The sequence below is a fragment of the Zingiber officinale genome, chromosome 3A (genome assembly GCF_018446385.1).
Source record: "Zingiber officinale cultivar Zhangliang chromosome 3A, Zo_v1.1, whole genome shotgun sequence".
In the NCBI taxonomy this organism is placed as follows: Eukaryota; Viridiplantae; Streptophyta; class Magnoliopsida; order Zingiberales; family Zingiberaceae; genus Zingiber; species Zingiber officinale.
The window spans coordinates 42,456,957-42,480,317 of NC_055990.1; the positions used below are offsets into that span (position 1 = coordinate 42,456,957).

At 37.1% G+C, this 23,361-nt stretch overlaps 1 protein-coding gene across 1 annotated transcript; it reads right to left on the minus strand.

Moving 5' to 3' along the window:
- Positions 1 to 9,314: 9,314 nt before the first annotated feature.
- On the minus strand, positions 9,315 to 17,998 carry LOC122051815. The gene is made up of 7 exons (XM_042613116.1): positions 17,562 to 17,998; positions 16,749 to 16,946; positions 16,291 to 16,563; positions 15,508 to 15,610; positions 11,934 to 12,052; positions 11,047 to 11,223; positions 9,315 to 10,089 (listed from the first exon to the last, which is right to left on the minus strand). Exons 1-7 carry the CDS (start codon positions 17,874 to 17,876, stop codon positions 9,367 to 9,369), a joined length of 1,908 nt encoding a protein of 635 aa, XP_042469050.1. The 5' UTR covers positions 17,877 to 17,998; the 3' UTR covers positions 9,315 to 9,366.
- Between the last annotated feature and the right edge of the window lie 5,363 nt (positions 17,999 to 23,361).

The window sequence follows — 23,361 nt, forward strand, 5'->3', positions numbered from 1 at the left end:
TGTAGCAATGCAAAATTTTGGATTTAAGTATCATGATAGGAATAGGGTTAATGTAGATTAAAACCCTAGGAGGCCAATTCATGAAAAACCTAGGAATGGTAGACCTAAGGAGGCCCAAGGCATTAATCCTAAGAAGGGGAGACACATGCCTAGAAAGGGTAGGTCTAGGAATGTCCAAGGTGGACATGTTGACTCTAGGTTTAGGAACCTAGAAAGGGAAAATCAAGCTTTGAAGGCAAAGCTTGATGGTTTGGAGAAATTTCTTAAGAGATTCACTATTGGATCTAAGGGATTGAGTATGGTGTTGGGGAGCCAAAGACCCAACAATGATAGATCGGGCTTGGGATACCGATCTAATCCCTCCAAGGTTAAAAGGAGACCGTGTGCTAGGGTGGCACATGATAAGGACAAGGGAGAGTCATCCAAGGCCAAAAATAAATATGCTAGGGTTGCATATGGCTATGGCAAGGATGATGTGTCCAAGATCAAGAAGATAAGGAGATCTTCTAAGGGACATCACTGTGGTTTAGCCATAATGGAGAAAGCATCTAAGAAGATGGCTAAGGTTAAGAGCTCTAGGGGAAGCTCAAAGAGTCAAATTGGGACCCATGACCAATGGATCTCAGGTGGGTACTACTTGGGAGTCTAGAGAAGCCATGGAGTGTGCCAAATGGTTTGAAGACAGACTTGAGTCTCAAACCTAGGGATTTGGCACACATAGTTTGTGTTTCATGCAAGAAATATGACATTTGGGTTCATATAGCATGATAAATGGTTTTGGATGTATAGATGCCATATAAACCAATGCTAGGGATGCATTGTGGGTTGGTATGAGCAAATACATCAAGAAGAAGCCAAAACTAGGACTTTAGGTCGAGGTTCAATTGAACCATTTAGCTAGTTTTGGATTTTGTGTCATTCTTGGGATTGGTGATAGATACATTTTATAATGTATTTTTTCCAAGTAGACAAGGGTACAATAGACCTCTCCACAAAATTTGGGAATTTTTGGAGGTCTAGGAAATTTCTGGTGTATTTCTGAAGTTGGCCTGAAAAGGCTGATTTTTTCAGAAATAAGGTACCAGTCGACTAGTACAGATACCAGTCGACTGGTAACAGTATTTTTTAGCACAGAATGTCTCTGTAAGCTCATTTTGACGAGGTCAGTCGACTGGTACCGACACTAGTCGACTGATAACAGTATATTTCGACCACAGAATGGTTCTGTAAGGTTGTGTCGAAGGGCGCAGTCAACTGGCACTTAGGGCAGTCGACTGATACCAGTCTGAAATTGTTTTCAGCATTGGTTTGTGACCATGTCAACTCTCTTAGATGCATGGGATCCAAGGGGGATTAATACATGAGTTTAGGGTCAATTTGGATGATAAGTTTTCAACAATTAGGATATTGTTAGAGAACTTTTTGGATGTTAGGCAAAGGGGGAGAAGTAAGGTTTAGTTGGGAAAACCTGAAAGTGCCTTTGAGTAGGGGGGCCTTGGGATAGATTCTTAAAAAGCCCTGTGGGAAAATCCTAGCTCAGTGGGGAGCTTAGGTGTAGGGGGAGCCTTGTGATAGGTTCCAATGCTTGGTGCATTGTTTCGGCGGTTGCCAAGTGTGTAGCCTTGGCAACGTAAGTCCATTCGGCGGAGTAAGTCCAAGTGTGTAGCCTTGGCATCGTAAGTCTATTGTTTTTAGCATGTTTATTTGCTATATGTTTTCTCTAACTTAAACGTATTGCCAAACACCAAAAAGGGGGAGATTGTTGGAGCAATCCCAATGGTCCGCGGGACCATGTGTTTTGGTGTATGGGCAAAGGGTTTAAGTTAGGATTACCCTCGTTATTTGATATGTGTACTTGAGTTGTGCAGGACTGCAGGTGACACATGTGACTCAGGTTGACGGCTTTGGGTCCAGTGAAGGATGGAGCATCCGAGGGACCGTGGACAAGGTAGCAAGGACAAGGGCCGAGGGAAGCGACTTCGAGGCATACGCGAAGGATAGCATTGGGGACGAGCCGCGGGCTTGGATGCATACGAGGGACGAGAGACAAAGGAAGTAGGCTTGAAGGCAAGAGGTCAAAGCTGCAAAGAAAGCGTCAAATGAGTCATAAGGGTGAGGGTACGAGTGCATAAGAGATTGTACTCGGAGTAGAATCCTAGTTTTAGGATTTTACTGTAGCTGCACTGCAGCAGTTACTGCAGCATACTGTAGCAGTTACTGTAGCGCACTGTAGCAGTCGAATGGTGATGGATCAGTCAACTGATGCACTGTAGCATAGCCGTTGAGAGAGTCGTTGGGCTGGCACCAGTCGACTGGTGCAAGGACCAGTCGACTGGTAACGGGCAAATCAGGTTCTGATTTGTTCCAAGCTCTATAAGAAGGAGCTTGGTATGACTGGCCAAGGCGACGAAATTAGACTTGGTTAAAGCCTAATTAGTAGTCACCAAAGTGCTCAAGGTTCCCTTGTGTCCAAGTGTTGTTGGTGAGTGTTGTGGTGAGGTTTCTCCACCCACAAGGAGGTTGAGCTAGCCGGAGTTTCCGGGGACTAATCCACCGACAGATTGAGGGATCGTCCACCTTACGGACACGTCGTGGAGTAGGGGCATCATCTCCGAACCACGTTACATCGAACGTGTTAGCGGTTTGGTTTGCATTTCCTTTCTTTGTCTTGTATTTAATTTAGCTTGTTTGTTTTTTTTTGTATTCCGCTACGCAAGCTAACAATAGTGTAGGAAGCTAACAATTTGGGGGTGCCGTTTATCCAACCCCCCCTTCAAGCCGGCCGCAAGATCCTCCAACATCCTCTTCCCGACTGTAAGATACTGTAATCGAATAATAAAGTTTTATGGACGAATAACATTAAGAGAAATTTTAGGAATTTTTAAAAATTTTCTGGAAATTAATTGGAGCTCGTATGACGAGTTTACGAGAATGAATTAATAGGTTTAGGAAAAGTCTGTTTAGAATATCCAAATTAATTGAGAGTTGATTAAGGAGTGAACTTAGGGTTTAATTAAGATAACCCTAGGTATTTATTACATTTTTTCGATTTCTTTTGTTTTTGTTTCCTCCTCTTCCCCGATGTTGTGTTCCTCTCCGCCGTTTCTTCTCGATCTCTTCTCCTCATCTCAACACCGCGATCTCCACCTTCCTTCTCTTCTCTAATCGAGCTCGTGCCGCCGCCGATTCCTCTCTGTCCTGTGCCCTAGCCAACCTGACGCCAACCCCCTCTTCGTTTTCCTCAACTGGCTTCGCCGCGATGCCTCTTCCTCTTCTCCCTCGCGGATAAGAACCGGTGGCCAAGGAGAAGCCTTGAGTATTTTGCCTCGAGTTCGCCTCACACGATTTGCAAAATTCCGCCATCGCCACGTGAGGCCACACCATCGTTTGTCGGTCGTCGGGCATCGACGCCGATCGCCTCTGCCCCGATTCTCATCTCCTTCCTCTTTCCCTCCTCTTCGTCACCGATGCAGAACCAGCTCTTTCCCTCTGCCCTAGCGCCAGCAGCCCTAGCTCGATCCATTGCGGGGTTCCTGTGAGCGAGCTTGGATTGGTGAAGCTACAACCACAAGTCAGGTAAGAGTTCCGGTTACCCCTCGATTTCACTGCACTACGATCTCCCTCTTCCGATTGCCATTTGGACTAGGTTGAAGTAGTGTCGCCTACACACCGGCTAGGCGTGGTCATTTTCACAAACCATCATCACAAGCCAGCAGCTACTTCTGATCTAGATTGGGTAAGGTTGTTGAATTAAGCTTGATTGATCTAAAGTATAGGTCTAGGTACAATGCTAATTTGGGGAATCTGTTTGGGTGGCTAGCAGCGTCATCCAATTCCGGGCACTAATTTCCAGCATCAAACTTCTCCGATCGCGGGTCAGCATTAGCACGATCAAAGTTGGTTGAGTTTGTTTGGATTGGTTTGATTCATTATGTAGAAGATTGATCATTCAAGGATGGATTGGTTATTGGGTAATTGATCGATGGATTAGGGTTTCCTGGTTTAATAGGAATTTTATTTTGCTACTGAATACTGAATACATATTAGAGTAGCTAAATTATATGTTTGATATGCAGGACTTGATTCGAGACGGGCATCTCAACGTGAGATCTTTTGGATACGATCTCCATTTTTTTTTAGGCGGGTACTTCTGACTTATCTCTTTGATATAGTCATTTTAGAAATGCATAATAGTTTATTTCTAGTAGTAACGGCTATGTTTGCATCTACCTTGGTATGTCACTATTTGGTTCTTGTAGTTTGCCTATATTCTTATCTATTGTGCATTCGTGCTTATATTCTCTTGTTTGTTGTCATGTTTACTCCTGTTCATAGGAATAATGACATACATTACCCTACTGTGTAGTAGTCTAGTTATTTGATATATCTGAATTGGGTACCTGGATTTATGTTACCTGGATCATTGGTGTAGGATTCATTTTCCTTTTTGGCACATATTGTGTAGAGGTGGTTATGATCAGGATTTACATGCTTATTGTCATGCACCATCTTGAATGATTGCATGTTGTGCGATTGTCAGCTCCATTATTGTTGAGCACATCGCTAGTACATGGATCTGCACACACAACCACTCATGAGTTAGTGGTATATCAGGCAGGGTGTGTGGTAGTTTTGCTCTGTTAGGCTCCGCTGGTTCGCTCATAGGTAGTGGTGACGCAGCATAATAGCCAGTAGGGATCCCTCCTCTAGACTGTCTCAGGGAGATGAGAGCATTGCGCTCCCCCACTTTGTTTAGGGTAGGAGGATAGGTGTACTCCGACAACATCATGTCCACTCGATTACTCAGGAGCAGTGATGGCAGAGTGCATAGTTGTCATAGCCCTACACACTCGGTCTCACCATCGCGTGTAAGATGGTTGACTGACGTCAGGGGTGACACATGTCATTTTGCATCATTTTACATTATTGCATTTATTGCTTATGATTGTTGCATATTGGTTGCTGTATTTTGGTGTTTGCATATGTTTGACATGCATATAGGTGACATGTTGTATCTGGTATGACTACCCTTATGTTCAGATAGGAGGTCCTGGTGAGTACAGTTTTCTTCAGCCTTTTCAGTTGCATTTTCTTTATTGCTCAAAAAACTGTACCGCATGATTATTACTGTTAGTTATAACTTATTATACCTATCTATCTGGTATTCGCTAAGTTGTTGAACTCACACCGTTGATATATTTTTATTTCAAGCATAAGGTAGATATTTGTGGAGTCGCTTGGAGTATCCTGTCTACTGGTTCCCACGTCACATCCGAAGACCTGTTTTCTAGTTTCTTTAGTACTTTATTTGGTTTATGTATTCGGTGTACTTAGCTTGGTATATTCCGGATTAGTTTCTGGCTTGTTGTAATGTGGTGTCTTGTATTGTTTTTTTATGTGGTGGAAGCCTAGCCGGCTAGTAGTCTTATTTTCGGTTTGTAGGGGTTTCTATCATTTTCCGCTGTGTTTTTTATTTACGTACAGCCGAGTGGGTTATATATATATATATATATATACACACACACACACACGTGGTTGTGAATATTCTGTTCCAACCGAGTGGGTTGAGGGTTGAGTATAAACTACGTGGTTGTGTATATATTCTAATAGTGTGTAGCTGATGTATATTTTTGTATGTATAAATGTTTCAGATTGTCACGTGTATAGGGGAGATGCTGCTAGATTTTTTCTCTGGCTGAGACTCCCCCGGGGCTTCCTGACACCCGGAAGGTCCTTGCACTTATTTTATAACATGAGAGACAAAGTGACGTGGCGACCAACAGAAATAATTCTGGACATGTTGTAAATTTTGCACAACCCAAGACACAAAATCGGATTAGTTCTCGATGGGTCACTGAGGTAAAATCTCACCGCTCAACGAGCAGCAAAAGGCTCTACTGTACCAATAATGAAATGGATGGGCATACCATCGATCATTGCTTCTATATTCATGGTTTTCCTCGGGGGCACAAATATCATGGCAAAGATATTAAACCGAAAGGCAAAAAATCTATAAATTCCCCTGTTGTTCCCAATATTGAGAGGAGTGAAACCAAGCAGTTGATGACAAAAGAATATAATCAGATTATGACCCTCCTTCGCAAAGACATCAGTAACACTGAACCTCTTATCAATATCTCAAGTATCGATTCTATTTATACCAAGAGTACATGGATTCTGGACAGTAGTGCTACTGATCACGTATGTAATACTCCACGTACTGCAATTAAATTTTTCTCTAAAAATGCTGTTGTGCAATTACCAAATGGAGGACATGCAGAGATAAAATCCATCGGGTCTAAGAAATTAAGCAACAATATGACTGTTGAGAATGTACTCTATGTTCCAAAATTCAAGTTAAACTTGCTTTCGATTAGCAAACTTACACAGGCTCTAGGTTGCAAAGTGACATTTTACCCTGATTGTTATGCAGGATTTAACTACGAAGAAGACAATTGGGTTGGGCAAACAAAGTAATGGCTTGTATTACCTTATAGTGAAGCTGATCCCTCACCTTTGCAGCACCATCAACCATACATCCAACCTCTGGCATAAACGTCTTGGGCATCCCTCCGTTCATCCACTCTGGTCATTATCTAAAACTATTTCAGATATTTCTTTAGAATCAAGCAATGTTTGTGATATTTATCATTTAGCAAAGCAATCTCGTTTACATTTTTCCATTAGTAATATTTCCAATCATGAACCTTTTGATCTAATACATTATGATATTTGGGGACCTCATAGAATCCACTCCTATTATGGAGCAAAATACTTTTTTGACAATTGTTGATGATTATTCTCGTTATACTTGGGTTCATCTCATGCGTCAAAAGTCTGAAGTTCAATCAATCATCAAGAATTTTTTCTCTTGGGTCAAAACACAACATAATAACTAAGTCAAAACATTAAGATCTGATAATGGGCTAGAATTTCTTTCTTTGCAAACATTCTTTGATAGCAATGACACCAATTTTCATCAATCCTGTACTTCCACACCCCAACAAAATGAGGTAGTTGAATGTAAACATCGTCATCTCTTAAATGTATTCGCTTTCAAGCCAATCTTCCTTTGAAATTGGGGGAGGGAGACACATTAAAGCAGTATGTTATCTTGTTAATCATTTACCCACACCACTTTTATCAAATAAAACACCATATGAAAATTTGCATAATAAAATACCCTCTTATTCCCACTTACGGGTCTATAGTTGTCTTTGTTTTGCCACAAATCTACAACTCACTCATAAATTCGATGCTTGTGCACAACGTTGTATTTTTCTTAGGTATCCACCAGGACAAAAGGGTATCTTCTCTATGATTTGGTTGACAGAAAAATTATTACTTCTCGAGATGTCATATTTTATGAAAATATTTTTCCATACTCAACCACGTCATATGATGACCAAGACGATATGCCAGTTTTGCCAAAGCCTGTCAATAACGACATAGAGATACCTTTAATCACTCAACCTACATAAGATGTCAATAATCCTACTCATAGCCACATTAACCTCTAACCTAATATTATGCCTACACACAGCCCGAACACACAAGAACAACCACATCAGCCGAATGAAATTTCTCTTCAACCAGAATCACTACTCTGAAGATCTACTAGACCTAGTCACACACCATCCCACTTTCGAGATTATCTAGTCAACCATACTCTGTTAGCCACTACCTCATCTCTTCTGGTTAAAATCCAGCACTCAGCACCCATTATCAAGGTATGTGTCATATTGTAATCTTTCTCCTTCACACCATACTTTCATCTATAATGTTTCTCACTTGGTCGAGCTAGAAACATATGAGCAGGCCTGTAAAGACCAAAAATGGATTGAAGCGATGAATGCTGAAATTTCTGCACTGGAAGAAAATAAGACTTGGTCCCTTGTTCCTCTTCCCACAGGACATCACCCCATTGGATGAAAATGGGTATACAAGATCAAGTACAACTCTAATGGTACTGTTGAAAGATATAAAACCCGTATAGTTGCCAAAGGATACACCCAACGAGAATGTATTGATTACAATGAAATATTTGCTCCAGTTGCAAAACTCACCACTCTTCGATGTATACTAGCTATCGCATCTGTTCGTGGTTGAGCCCTTCACCAAATGGATTTTCAAAATACATTTTTACATGGCGACCTTGCGGAAGAAGTCTATATGCAACCACCCTTGGTTTTCGTCGATAGGGGGAGTCACTTGTATGTCAACTTCATAAATCCCTTTACGGATTACCAAGTTTGGTTTCCAACAATCATGGGTTGATTACTCACTCTTCACACAGGTGTGTGGAAATTCCTTTACAATCATCTTATTGTATGTTGATGATATGATTATAGCAGGGAATGATCAAAAGGCCATCAACAATGTGAAAGCTTTTCTTGCAACTTGCTTTAAATTGAAGGACCTTGGAATGTTAAAATATTTCCATGAAATTGAAGTAGCTCATTCTAAAAAGTGGCATTTCCATCAACCAACTTAAGAAGGAGTATTAAAGAAATGATTCTAATTGATTGACGAAATGATACTAATTGATTGACCAAATCAATTTAATTAAATATGGTTTCCTAAATATATTCTATGTAATTAATTCATATTAAATTAGGTCTTTGTTTTCCTATTTTATGTATTAAGAAGTTGTATATATTTTTATAATTAACTATTGTTTTATATATACAGAATTAATATAGCTTTCCTCCCTGTATACTTTCATATATTTCAGATATTGTTTTGGATTTGATTGAAAAGGGTGTTAATATTCATAATTAAATTTCTTGATGTTTATGTTTGTGTACTAAACCCTATGGATATTAAATATAAAATTCACTCGTGTGAAAAAGGAGATTAAATTGTAGATTACTTCTCACCCTAAACGGCTCCATTACGAATTGATCCAAAATTTATAGGCCACTCCTATAGTATAAATGATTACTTGCTTTATCAATGGTTTAAAATTTGTGCACTTAAGTTATAGAAATTAAATGAGATTAATCTCGGATTCAATTGATCTGATTGTTCAATATCCATAATTACATTTACAAATAATTATATTTATGTACTAAACCTAACAGATATTAGATAAGGTGGGTCTCTAATTTGACTTAAATAGTTATTAATATATTGAGGATCATAGTTGTATACTAAATCTAAAGGATATAAAACAAGACTTGTGTAGATTCTACCGAAATGATTGTCCAATAGTTTGTCTAATGGATATTAAATAAAATTGATCGATAAATAAATTGTTCCACTTGAAGACTTGAACCTTTGTCTCACGCTTGGAATAGGCAGATAACTTGATATCTACGAAATATGAACATAACCAAAGCTCATATTTAGATGTATTAATTAACATTATGAAACTGTGTCTCTGTGATCATCCTCCTTTTCCTTAGCGAGCTTATCAATCAATAGCTCCATAATTTTTTTGTACATAGGCATGTAATGATCATTGATCATAGTTCTTGAAAGTCTAATCTTACTATAGAGGTATCTGGGGGTTTCATAGATGCCGACATTGTTTTCATCAAGTAAGATATGCTCGGTTTGATCTTCCTGAGGATCTGAAGTTGGCAACAAAACCATGTGCATGATTTTACCAGGAGGGTAAAACTGGAGGGTCTCCGTAGCGACAATTGTGCTATGCTGCTTCTCTGCTTGTAACACTGCATTTTCCTCATCTATTATTTCTTTCACAGCAGCCTCCACTTCCTGCTGCGCTTCTGCAGTAGAGGACTCAGCCTGGTTGAGTTCTTTTTCTAGATCAAACCACAAATCACCTGTCAATTCTTCCACCGCAGACGCATTGACAACTTTATCTCGCTGTATTAGCTCATCTTCCTCTGTTTCCTCATTGTCTGAGCCTTGTGAACTATCAGAATGTGGATCATCCAAGTGATTGCTACAATCAACAATAGTTGTCCCTAAATTTGTTTCAAATGGGGAATCCATGTCAGATGACTTCTCTTTAGTTGTGCAAACAGCACGATGGCGTGCCCCCATACACGTCCAAGATGACAGCGAATATTGGCTCCTTACAACTACTTGAGCAACATATTGAGCGTGTTTTACCACAACCTGTGTAATGGAAAAGCACAAAATGCTAACATCAGCAAACAATTTAAGTGTTTGTACAATCAGAAAAAAACAAAGGACACATAAGTCATAAAATAGAAACTATTCACACCTGAATAAAAAAATTTAGCCATTATTGCAGGAAGAAAGATCTAAGCTACATTTGCAAGGATATATAAGTCAAATGAATTTTACTCCTTGTCTAGAAAAGGCATGAGTTGACACAACATGACTGCAGGATCACAAACGAGTTATTTATCCAGATATCCTAGGTACATGACCATCATAGAGCTATGGAACATGTTGCAATATCTTCATTATAGCAGTATTGCATCTGTTTTGTTGTCTATTGGGTGAGCACTCTGTTAAACGATATTTATTCAGCTGTCTTTTGTAGCTGCAAATCTGACAAATCTCAGCATACTGGAGGAAGTCGGCATATAGTAATGTTCTCTTTAGCGTGCTTCCTTTTGGTATGGTATATTCTAATTATTTAGCATCTTTTTTTACCTGCTGCCTTGGCAATAACTATCCTTCTCACTGCATTTTGGTGATTTGGTAATCAACTATTAACTAGGCTGTCCCATAAGTTAGTTTTAAGGAAACATTTATTTTCCTCAGTTTTCTTTTAGAATTAATATTTCAACACATTCCATACTAACCTTGTCTTACCATCATGATGTGTGACAAAAAACTATGGTGTATACATCTATGTCACCAGTTCAGCAACTATGGTGTATACATCTATATCACCAGTTCAGCATATAAGGTCATTGAAAGACATTCACATTCAAATTCACATGGCAACAATCGTCAAAAGAGGATTCCCAGTCACAAGTCTATTCCTTTCCCCTTTGAATAATAAGATTAAGGATTTTGTTCTTATTAACTTTTATAATTATTTGCATTAATTTAGTTATGAAAAGCGATAAAAGCATAATGTTCCATGTAGAATGTGACCTGAGTTTTGCTGGAAACAGGCTGAAGTAGTGCACCGGCACCTGCAACCCTAGCTCTTGCACTAGATATAGATGGCAGACGAGAGCCCAAAGCAGATGCAGAGCGATAAAGAACATTTAAGAATCGAGTGCGTTGTATTTGATCTCTCAGGTCATTTAACCATGATGATGCTGTAACCTACATTGCAGGCAAAAGCACATAATAATTAACTAGAAAATCAGAAAAACGACTTCAGTGGCGCTGGAAAGTATTCATAGGGAAAGCATGCAAAATCCATTGTGTGCTTGCAGTATTCTCTGCGGTAAAAATTTAACGCCGTGATTATGTGACTAAACATTTAAAATCTACATACCAGCCAAAATGTGCAAAGATTAGCCTAAAGTGAAAGCAAATGATAATTGCAGAACTGCAGATAAATAACCATGGTCTTGATGAAAGCAAAGCACAACTATCCAACGATTTTAAAAGCTGTGTCTAGGTGCCATACCCTAGGTTCCTTGAGTAGTTTAGTAGTTGAGACTATTTTACATGAGTAAAATAAAGATGCTAAGGTGAACTGCTACAAGGCACATCTATCTCCTTGTCATATTTTTTACGTCTTTTGTTTGATCTTGTGTATTTTTATTTGGTAGTAAGTTGCGTTGTGATGTTTCTCCAAGATAAATCAAGGGGGAAAAAAAGCAAAAGATGAATTGGGAAAAAGAATATTTATTCCCTGTGAAGCAGTCCAACTTTAGAAAAAAGAAATTAAATTCTAATCTCCATTGCATAACCTTCATTCCCAACTTATCGAGCCCAATGCTACAAGATAAAATATCCTAGCAAGTTTTGAGGGCCCAAATTACCATAAATTAAGCTAGAATCAACTAAAAATATGACTTGTGTACCTCCGATCGCAGATCATCTATAGAAGCAGTTGAAAATGTTGGAACCAGATCGGAGCCATTAATAATTGTGGTAATGAAGTCCTTGCCAGACTCTGCCAACTCCCATGTCATACAAGCAGCTGTCACATGGGGAAAAAAAAGTTGAACAGACAAAAATGCAACTAGATAATCTACTCTTTTACCATTGCCAATATTGTTCCACTAGCCAAACATAGCATGAAATATATAAGGCCCTGTTGCTTGAGTAATGGTACTTATTTCTTATGTACAATATTACACAACTACTTTGAAATAAATCTGCTGAGCATGACACAATGATGATGGCAACAACAACAACAAAAAAAGCCTGAGTCCCAACAACTGTCAGGCATTAAAAGGATAGAAAGAAAGGAAATGTAAAATTTTATATTTAAATTGAATGTATACATATTTTTGTAGCAAAGAACAAATAAACATGCATGCTTATACTCTATTCTGCTGATATATCAACCATGAATTAATATTAAACTAGTGCCTTTCTTAGTCAGCTGATTGCCTAAGGTCAATAAAGCTCTGCAGTTATCTTCAAATGTACCAAAGGCGTATTGACAATGTCGGATAATCTGCTGCCATTCCTATGTTTTCGCCAAAATACCATACCTACTTACTATATGCATAGTCCAGCTTTAAAGCTAACTCTAGATAACAGATTGTATGCTAGAATGCACATTAAATATTGATTATCAATGCTCAGTTGCATATAAAACATCATGCATGACAAAATAGGAAGACAAGCTAGGTTCTATTTACTAGTAAAAAGATCTGATGCACTTCGAAGTTTCTATCTGTTAATTGGCGTGATGAATTACAAGATGCATGCCATTAGTTTATGATAACCTAGCCACAGACAACTCGAAATTCAAAATTATGAAAGTGATGGGGGATTTTATCTTCGGGTGTAATTATAGTACTAAAGTAAATGAAATGGAAAAAAACTTGCCAAATCTGCCTACTACAAGTTGGATCATTAAAAGACTTGGGGCGCTAAGACCAAATCATCATGCCAATCCAAAATCAAATTTAGTTAAACCATAAGATTGTGGGGCAATTTGCAACCCTAGTGAGAATGTTGGGCCAGGTTCAGTTGGACAGCAAGAATGTAAAGGATAACAGAAGTTGTAATTATGTAGCACATTCTGGTAACAGTGTGTACTCATTCTTGGTATTAATGGATTTACTATTTCTTTGATTTTTTACTCTTGTCCTTTGCAAAAGAAGTTTTTCCACAGAAATATTGTGTTCTTGATGTGCGTCGTTTTCTCCATTAATGCATGTTTGAAATCTTTGATTCATCCAAATTTATGTGCAAATTCTACTCATCCATTGCATTACGCTACTTTGATTGATTGAGGTTGCAGAGATTCAAGCCTAATAAGTGGTATCAAAGGCAAGTTGAATAAAATTCATTCAATCATATCTACACGGATGATCAATATCAACAAGATGCGGGCGTTAGCATGTTGAAACTAGATTCTACCATTTATGTCAATTGAAAATTAATAGTGTTAGAAAGGTTTGACAAAGCTTATTTATAATTTTTAATAAAAAGATAGAACAAGCTCAATAACTAAATGAACAAATTTGAATACAGTCGAGCTTGGCTTGGGTCGGCTTGCTTGCACCCATATAAATTATGATTTAGGGAACTTTCACAGCAAGAAAGTTGTAAATCCTTTGAACAAAATAGAACACTTAGTTTTTTTAACACGGAACAATTCTAATTTAATAGAAATAAATATAAAGGAATATTCTGTTGAATGTTTGATCTAGCAGCTTGCAAATGTGTTCTTGTTAAGGATTATGGATAAGAATAGATCACAGAAAAAGAAAATGAGTAAATTATAAGATATAAATGCTGACGTTTTATAACCTTTGATTCCCTACTATTTAGAAAACAAATAATATTTCTCCATTGATCTATGAATTTAATATCAAGTTTTAATTCCCTATTATTTATGAAAAACTAACATTACTCCATTTATCTAAGAATTTTATAAAAGGTAGCTTAAGGAAAAGTAGCAAGATGTATATGCATGTTAAACCCTTTTTTTGTAACCTTTATTTTTCTATTATTCCTAAGAAAATAATAATTTTTCATTTACAAATTAGGATCATTACTACAAGTAATATTCACATGCCAAGAAGATTATTGATTGATTTTGTTTAGGAACCAAATCATTGTTAATATTTTCAAAATTTCCTCTTTCCTATGGTACATTTCCAAATAACATTAAAAATCACCATGCCTGACCCTATTAAAATTCACCTCATGGTGTTCAGATTCATGTTGGGCTAAGCAAGCATAGCTTGAAATTGTGTTGTGCTTAAACAGGCTTGCAAATTGCCGACCAAATTGCGTAGAGGCCCCCTACCTAAACCTGTTGGCAGGGTCAGGTAATGCAAAAACACAACCCATTTTATGCCAGGTTAGATTGGGCCATGGGGTGACCTAGCCCATTTGAGTCCTTTAATCACAACAATGGTTGCATTGCCAAACAATGAGGTGTCACTAATTTATGCTATAGGTTTATGCACATATCTAGGATTTCAATATGAAGTGGATTATGGACTCTGAGATGTGTTATTATTGTGTCTCTAAGAGGAGTACCTCACCACCACTTACAGGGCAGTAGACTTTGGGAGTTAAAGCTGGGCGACGACAATGTTACCAAGATCAAGGAAATAGATGATATACACATCCAGATTAGCTACATTCGGACTAACTAGTGACTTTTATGGTTTTAAAGAATGAATGCATGTTTCGGGTTTCTTGATTCATATATTTATTATACTAATTGATTGAGGTACCAAAGATTAGGGCCCATCAAAGATGATATGAAACCTTAGACACCATATTACTTTAATTCTCCGAACATATTTGTTTATAACTGACCATATTACTTACCACACCATCTAATGAAAAAACTACAAAAAAGAAAAAAATACAAAGAAAACAAAAGTGTATCACAACTTGTGTCTTTTATGCAGGACTGTAATTTTCAGAAACAGTTAAATGCATAGTATCAGAAAATATAATATGATAAAAAAATTATCTTGCCAAGTTAGGGTAGTGAATTACATGGCAAAAACCTGGATGAGTCAAGGTAAGTGACACCATTCTGTTGTGTGTACTTGGACAGAAGTAGAAGGAAAAAAAAATATATGCAAAAGAATTTACAGTTCCTCTAATTTTACTTTGTCCTAGATAGAAGGAAATGGAAGGAAATGAAGTTGAAGCATCTAAGAAACATAAATAAGTGATAGTATTTATTTCTTTTCAATTCAGTTCAAGAAAACAAGAAGAATGAGATAGAGTGAATATAAGATAAGATAATTAACTCCTTTTCTTTCCTCCTCTCACTTGAACTACATAACAAAATCCTCAAAAGTCAGCAGTTATGGTTAACTGTGATAACACAATTTGAAATTCAAAAGAAATATTATAGCGAGTAATAAGTGAGGCATGATTGTATTGACTCTTTCTCTAAGATCTATAATTGAAGACGATGGGAAACAAAAGCTCGAATACACCCACCTGGAGCAAATGCTGTACAGGTACTTGAAAAGAATTCTTTCCGTTCTCGAAGAATATATGTTAAAAGTGCAGCAGTTCCACCTCCCAAAGAGTGCCCAACGATCTTAAAATCACAAGAAAATATTATTATTCTATGTAACAAACATTCAAAAGAACCTAACAGAAAAATACTACCATAAAGCAATGTGATAATCTATCACATGACTGGGGTACACAATAGATAACCACAAAAAATAAATTAATAAATAGATTACTGTGTTCAAGGTAAAGACCTAATACAGATAAATTGTACAATTGCACACCTGTACAATCAACAGAGAATAGTGATGTAATTTATTTGAACCATATAAGGTTTTCCATGCTAATGTGTATACATAAGGTAGTTCCATCCCATATCCTCTTAAATGCCGTCTTACAATACAACTGATAAATTGCAATCTCATTGAGTTTACATGTGAAATCAGCAAGAAAATTGGCAATGCAAACAGGTTTAACATAAAAAAAAAAAAAAATAGAAGGGGAACTAATCAGAAGGTAGACAATTTTATTCAAAAGATAAAAAAAAAAAATTCAACATAACAGCAGCTTGTCCAAGAAATGATGAAATTAAATCATGTAAGAGTGAGAACAAATGAGGCTGTTAATTTGTACGTATGCTAGATGGTCTAACAAAAACTATTGTGCTAAAAGACACTTGCCAGACAAGAATTAAAAACACAATAAGCAAGTTAAAATATGAAATACTGTGAAAGATTTAAACTAAGAAAATAGGGGGAAGGGTACTTTGATCTTGTAATTGGGATGCTGATAAACTGCCTTTAGAAGGAAGGGCGTAGTACATTTTGCTATCCACCGTGCTGCAGCTACCATTCCACAGTGGGCGTATCCTAAGACTAATTTCTTCACGCCACCTTCATCTAAAACTGAATGATGGAAAGGGACCACAGCACCAGTTGCTGCTGTCAATGTATCTTTAATACTATGAGTTCCACGTATCAGTAGAAGAAAACATTTAGTTTCCCTATCAACTAATATTGTAAAAGCTGGTTTCAAAAGCTGCAAAAAGAGTCAATAATAAGCACCAAAATAAGATTAAAAGCCAAAAGACAATTTCACATAAACTCTAAAGTAACACATAAATACCATCATAATCTAACTATCTTTTCTGAACATTTTCATTAAACAATATGATAAAGAGAAGAACTAATATGCACTTATCCAATATATTAATGCTTACTCACCCCTGCTTTGGGTTCTTGGAGAAGCACATCTTCTTTGGAAAAACCACCAGATTCAAGAAAATTCAGGAACGGTCTTTTGGAGAAAAGATAACAGAGGTTCACTAGCCTTAATGAACAAATCAACTCAGCCATTATCTCAGGACCTTTGAGTTCTAGACAATCACTACCAGCATAAACACTTGCAACATTGAGGTTACCCTGGAAAGGTATGAAACATATTAGAGAATGTAGAATTTGACTGGCCTATTATGAGAAACAAAAAGATAGCATAGGCTTAAATTCAAATAGAATTAATTCTGTTACAAGGATCAACATGACCACACTATTTATCAATAACATTGGCAGGTAGTGTGATGATTTTGTCCTTACGAACTTCATTCAGCCACTAATTTATTATTACCAAGCTTTTTTGTTATCATTTTGCATGTTTTTCTCATTTATCTGAATCATATGGTGGAGCAAAGGAAACTATTGATAAAAAATTAAAAAGGTAAATTGCTATCGAATCAAACATTGTCCTCTGTATTCATATACATGCAGATTCCGGAAATATTACCAGTCTTCTCCCTACCAGTAACTATTCATTAGGAAGGGAGTAAGAAACAGTAGTACTCTAAACCTACCAAGCAGACAATTCCTGTAAAATTCTAAATCAAAAATAAAAAAAAAAAGAAAAGAAATAACAACACAGAGAAATACAATTGAAGAAATCCAAAACTTCAAGATCCAAAAGGACTAAACGCAATCATAAGAACAGTTTGTTGGCAGATAACAAAAAGATCGATAGATCCACAGAGATCCAAACGCACTAACCTGCCGCCTCATCAGATACTTAATCCCGAAGGCCAGGTCCCCGATCGGCCACTTCCCCAGCGTCTCTGAGTAAGTAAATCGAAGTGTGTCAGCCAACGTCGTCACCGCCTCCCGCCACGTGGCCGGCGGCTGCGCCGGTCTCCGCGAGATCCTCCTCCTCCCGGCCGTCGCCGTCCTCCCACCCACCTTGGATAATCTTCCCCCTCCGCCACACTCCTCCTCCCTGTCTGCTCTCGCTGAAGCCAGTCGCCGGCTGAAGAGGAAATATAAGACCACCGCCATCCCCGCCGCCGTCGCCACCGTCGTGGTCGGCATTGTCAATTATCCTCAGCCCTCAAATGGACAGCATAAACCTAAAAATTCGCTATCACCGTAGATCAAGTCGATCCCCAATTCGCCATTACGGAACATTCGAGGTTTCTCGGACACTTGCTTAACTTAACTTGCTTATATAATTTAGAAGAAAGCCATCTAGATTATAAAAATAAAAATAAAAATAAAAATGAAAAATAAATAAATAAAACACACACATACACACAACCTCCCAAATCCCTATATCGCCCATTCACTTTACATCTACAAGACACTAAGAGGGTATTTAAGTCAATTCAAATTGGCTATGGGAGACCCTGTACGGGGAGCCACCGACACGTCGCCAAATTCGGGTGGGTTATGGAGCCCACTATCGCCTGCTTATTTTATAAAAGACTTTTATCAACCCCTCTACATACCGTCACGTTGGTACTTAGGACCCATGGACCCAAACAAGAACTGCCAATAGGATAGTCGGGTATATCAGTAAAAAAAGGATATTTTGTTGAATTCTTCCGAAACAAGATAACTTTGATCAATTTGGATAAGGTTTAGGAACTACATTTATTTTTAAAAGAAAAAAATGGGAAAAACTTGAGATAATGGAATTATTAGGAATCGATTTATTAGTGGATAAACGGTAGAATATGGAATGTGATCAACCTTCCACTTCTTAATTCATATCATACTTTTTAGAATACTTTTAAATATGAATTTTAGTAATACAAATCATGAATTTTATAATTTTATATAATATTTTAATACATTCAAATTTTGTAAAAGTGAATTAAAATATTTATAAAAGTTTATCATTAAATTTGGATATATAATCGTATGGGATGGAATGACAATTGTAGAACATGTGGCAAAAAGATGATTCACTCGCTCCCGCGCCTCCGTCAACCCGTCCCTAGGCCAACATGGAGGAGGTAAATCACGGGTGACTACTAGCCATTAGTGCAAATGGCTAAGACATAGAGGAGGTTATGCTCGGTCACGCCGAGTTTCGACCCCAAGACCTCATGTGGCAACTCTCCATGCCTTAACCATCGCACCGCCCCGAGGGGACGACAATTGTAGAACATGAATACACTCAACAAAATCTCAAAAATATAATAATTTTGATTTGAATTAAATATGATAAATTCAAGGGTGCATTTTGTTTATATACTTTGTGCATCCTTACCCTACATATTCATAGGTGATCCTCTACCGTCTAGGCACCCGAAAGTACTTTCGAGTGCTCCGACACACTCATAGGACCCTCTACATTTGAGCACCCGGAAGCATTTCCAAGCATCCTAATTTTCAAAAGTGAATTGGAGTGCCCAGAAGTACTTTCGAGAACTCGGATCGTAAAGAGTCACCTATAAGTGTGTAGGATAAGGGTGTGCAGGCTAAGTGTATATATATATATATATATATATACCGTTGGTCAATTGAAGGTCGACAAGAGAAGGTGAATTACTTTGCACAAAAAATGAACACCCTTTCTCGATCTCTATAAGCTTTTATTAAGAAACACTTGCATAAAAAGAAACTAATCAACAAACAAGAAGGGAGAGGCAGATCGTTTACTTGGTTTGCAATCAAAGGATTGCTAATTCAAGGCAAGTAAAGCTCACTATCAAATCTCCTTCAAGTGGAGAAGCCTATTACAGCAGTTGACGCACTGAATTACAAAGCTAAACTTAAATAGAATTGATTACAAGTGTTATATTTAGCTTCTTGGATCAGGGATGTATTTATAACTCTAATCGGAACGTCTGGAAGGATTCTGAGCGCCTGGACGTGGATAGAATTTTATCCTTCTCGAACTGGATCATGATAGCGCGTATTTCGATAACAATTTTGGTTCGAGCGCTCAGAAGGGCCCTAGGAGCTCAGATCGGGTCGACATAGCCCCTGTTGGGTGAGGTGGCCAGGGGGCACCCAGGTGATTCGAGCGCTCGGACCAAGTCTTGGTGCCCAAACCCAAAAGTCAACCTCATGTTGACTTTTCAGTCTAGGTCTTCCACTCCGGTTCCGTTGGCTTGGGTCTGGGTCTTTTTGAGCAACCTTCTGCTCCGGCTTCTCGTCCTTTGAAAACGTTGTGCGCCTCCTTGTACGCTAACGTACTCTTCTGTAAAACCTCATCCCTCAGGCACACCAAGCCCATCAACTCTCTCTCGTGTCGTTCTTCTCCTTAGCTGCATCTTTCGCTCCACTTCCTGTGCTCCTAAGTTCCTGTACACTTAGACACAAGGCATCAAAATATAATAGAATCTAAATTGACTTAATTGATCACATTAAAACTACCTCTAGGCACTAAAAATCTCTCTTTTTTTTATATGTGCAATCCCAAATTAAGTTAGGGCAAATCAAGAAACAAATAACAGTAAGGTAATAAATTTTGCAAGTACAAAATACAAAAATTAGATAAATTACCCTTCCCTAGACATAATCTTCACCCCCCCCCCCCCCCCCCTCATCACATTAAAAATAGAGGTTTCTCATGAAAATAACTTAAAATAAAATCTAAAGGTAAAAAAAAAAAAAAACTAACAATCATCCAGAAAAGATAAGGTATGTTAAGTTTTGAAAATTTAGATTTTTCTAATTTATAAATTATTTTTGGAAGATTAACAGTTGAACAGTTATATATAAAGTAGATACAACATTTTTTAAAAAATTATATTATTTTAAGCAAAAAATAAATTATTTTCTACATAAAGATATATTTTCCAAAAAAAATAGTTATTAACCTCGAAAATCTTGAAACATTTTCTGAAAATGTATAATAGCAAGTAACTTTAAAAAAAATAAAATAAAATTTTAAAAATTTAATTTTTGAGAGTTTTAATATTAAAAATTTTAATTTGGATAAATAATTTATAAAAAATTCACTAACGGTCAAAAAAAAATTTCAGGAAAATTTTCTTTGATAGAGAAAAGGATAAAGTTTCACAAAAAAATAAATATACAAAAAAATAACACTGTAAGATATTTTTAAATTGAAGAATACGAATTTTGTTAAAAAATTTATAGAAAAATAATACAAGGGTCAAAAAAATTAAAAAAAATTCTATAGATGAGTAATGAAATTTTATTTATAAGAAATATTTAATTTTAATTAGTTTCTTACATAAATTATGTTGAACAATTTGATAATTCTAAGCAAGAATATGAAATCAAATTAAAAATAAAGCATGCATAATGATTTTTCAATTCAGGTATGATTTTGGAACCCAATATAGGTTCCTTCCAATTAGGTTAATCAAAAAATTTTAGGGATATATTTTGTTAATAATTTTTTGATTTGACCTTTATGATATCTAAAGTAGCAGTTTAGTTCTTGATATTTTTTAAATTAGAAATAGCTATATTTGAACATACAGAATTCTTTAGATTCTCTATTTTTATTTTTAAATTTTCATTTTCAATTTGTATCTTGTCAAAATCCTTTAGTCGACAAGATGTTGCTAAGGTTAATTTTTACTCTTCATTTTCTTTTTCTAATTTACAGGTATTTTTCAATAATATTTTTATAAATTGAAATAATTTATTAGGAGGTAGCGATCGTACCTGACTTACCTTGTTAATCCCGTAATATGAAGCTCCCCCTAAAGTGCTACTTCCTTCTAATGTTGCTCCGCCTTCATCGATGCTCTTGGTACTCATTTCGAATGAGCTTGCTTCATCTTCATCTTTTTGGTGACTTGCCACTAGCGCAAGTCCGGTGATGACTTCAATTTCTGACTCGGATGATGTTTCGTCCCACGTCGTCTTTAGATTTCGATGCTTTGTCTAGACTGGTCTTTTGTCCTTGCTCTTCAATTTAGGGTAGTTATCTTTCATGTGTCCTTCTTCATTATAGTGGTAGCATCTTATCTTTCTTCTTCTTCTTTTCTCCTGCACCTGATTAAATTTATTAATTTTAAATATCTTTTTAAATTTCCTTACCATGAACGTCATTTTGTCATTATCGAGAGAAGTTTCATATTCCAGTTTATCCATTTTTGCCTTTAAGGTAATGCTGTGCTTGGGATCCTTCCTTCTGATGTTGCTCCGCCTTCATCGATGCTCTTGGTACTCATTTCGAATGAGCTTGCTTCATCTTCATCTTTTTGGTGACTTGCCACTAGCGCAAGTCCGGTGATGACTTCAATTTCTGACTCGGATGATGTTTCGTCCCACGTCGTCTTTAGATTTTGATGCTTTGTCTAGACTGGTCTTTTGTCCTTGCTCTTCAATTTAGGGTAGTTATCTTTCATGTGTCCTTCTTCATTATAGTGGTAGCATCTTATCTTTCTTCTTCTTCTTTTCTCCTGCACTTGATTAAATTTATTAATTTTAAATATCTTTTTAAATTTCCTTACCATGAACGTCATTTTGTCATTATCGAGAGAAGTTTCATATTCCAGTTTATCCATTTTTGCCTTTAAGGTAATGTTGTGCTTGGGATCCTTCTTCAGATCTGCACATCTTGTTTCATGAACTTCAAATGTCGAAAATAACTCTTCTAAAGTACTTACCTCTAGATCCTTAGTGACATAATAAACATCTACTAAGGATACCCATTCAGAAGTCCTAGAAAAGGCGTTAAGCGCGTACCTTACCGAATCTTAATTGGTTACCTTTTCTCCGAGATTTGTGAGTTTGGTGATGAGTTCATTGATGCTTGAGTGAAGGTGTGCAATGGTTTCACCTTCTTTTAATTGGAGGTTGCTGATATGGTTCCAGAGCAAATCCCGTCTCGCTAGTTTTGCCTCTGAGGTCCCTTTATATAGTTCTAGGAATTTCACCTAGAGCTCCTTGGCTAACTCATAGGCTTTGATCTAGTTGACTTCTTGAGGTAGTAAAATGCTAAGCAAGTGAAACTCTGCTTTTCCATTTGCCACGATGTCGGCTTGCTCCTTTTTCATTCATTGGTATTCTTCTTTGCCTTTTGATGCTACAAAATCAAATTTCATAATTAGTAATAAATCAAAATATATCTTAAAAAATACCTCTATCTTTTTCTTCTTGTTCGCGAAGTCCCCCTCAAACTTAAGTGGGTGGATGCTCGATCCAGTCATCTCTTGTGCTTCCATCGGCGGTTAGTCCTCTTGAAGCAGTTGGGCTCTGATGCCACTTGTTGGTCCCTTGAATGTCGGGAAGAGAGGGTGAATTGCCTTGCACAAAAAATGAACACCTTTTCTTGATCTTTATAAGCTTTTATTAATAAACACTTGTATAAAGGAAATTAATCAATAAACAAGAAGGAAGAGGCAGATCGTTTACTTGGTTTGCAATCAGAGGATTGCTAATCCAAGATAAGTAAAGCTCACTATCAAATATCCTTCAGATGAAGAAGCCTCTTAAAGCAGTTGATGCACTGAATTACAGAGCTAAATTCAAATATAATTGATTACAAGTGCTATATTTAGCTTCTTGAATTAGGGTTGTATTTATAGCCTTGATTAGGGCACCTGGAAGGGTTCCAAGTGTTAGAGTGTATACTAAAAGT

What these genes read in the sequence shown, in the direction of transcription:
- LOC122051815 (XM_042613116.1), bottom strand. Translation starts at nt 17,876, where the DNA reads ATGCCGACCACGACGGTGGCGACGGCGGCGGGGATGGCGGTGGTCTTA. An exon ending in CTGTACAGCATTTGCTCCAG is followed by an intron (nt 12,053 to 15,507) that starts GTGGGTGTATTC and finishes CCCATGTGACAG; the next exon opens with CTGCTTGTATGACATGGGAG. An exon ending in TAGATGATCTGCGATCGGAG is followed by an intron (nt 11,224 to 11,933) that starts GTACACAAGTCA and finishes CCTGCAATGTAG; the next exon opens with GTTACAGCATCATCATGGTT.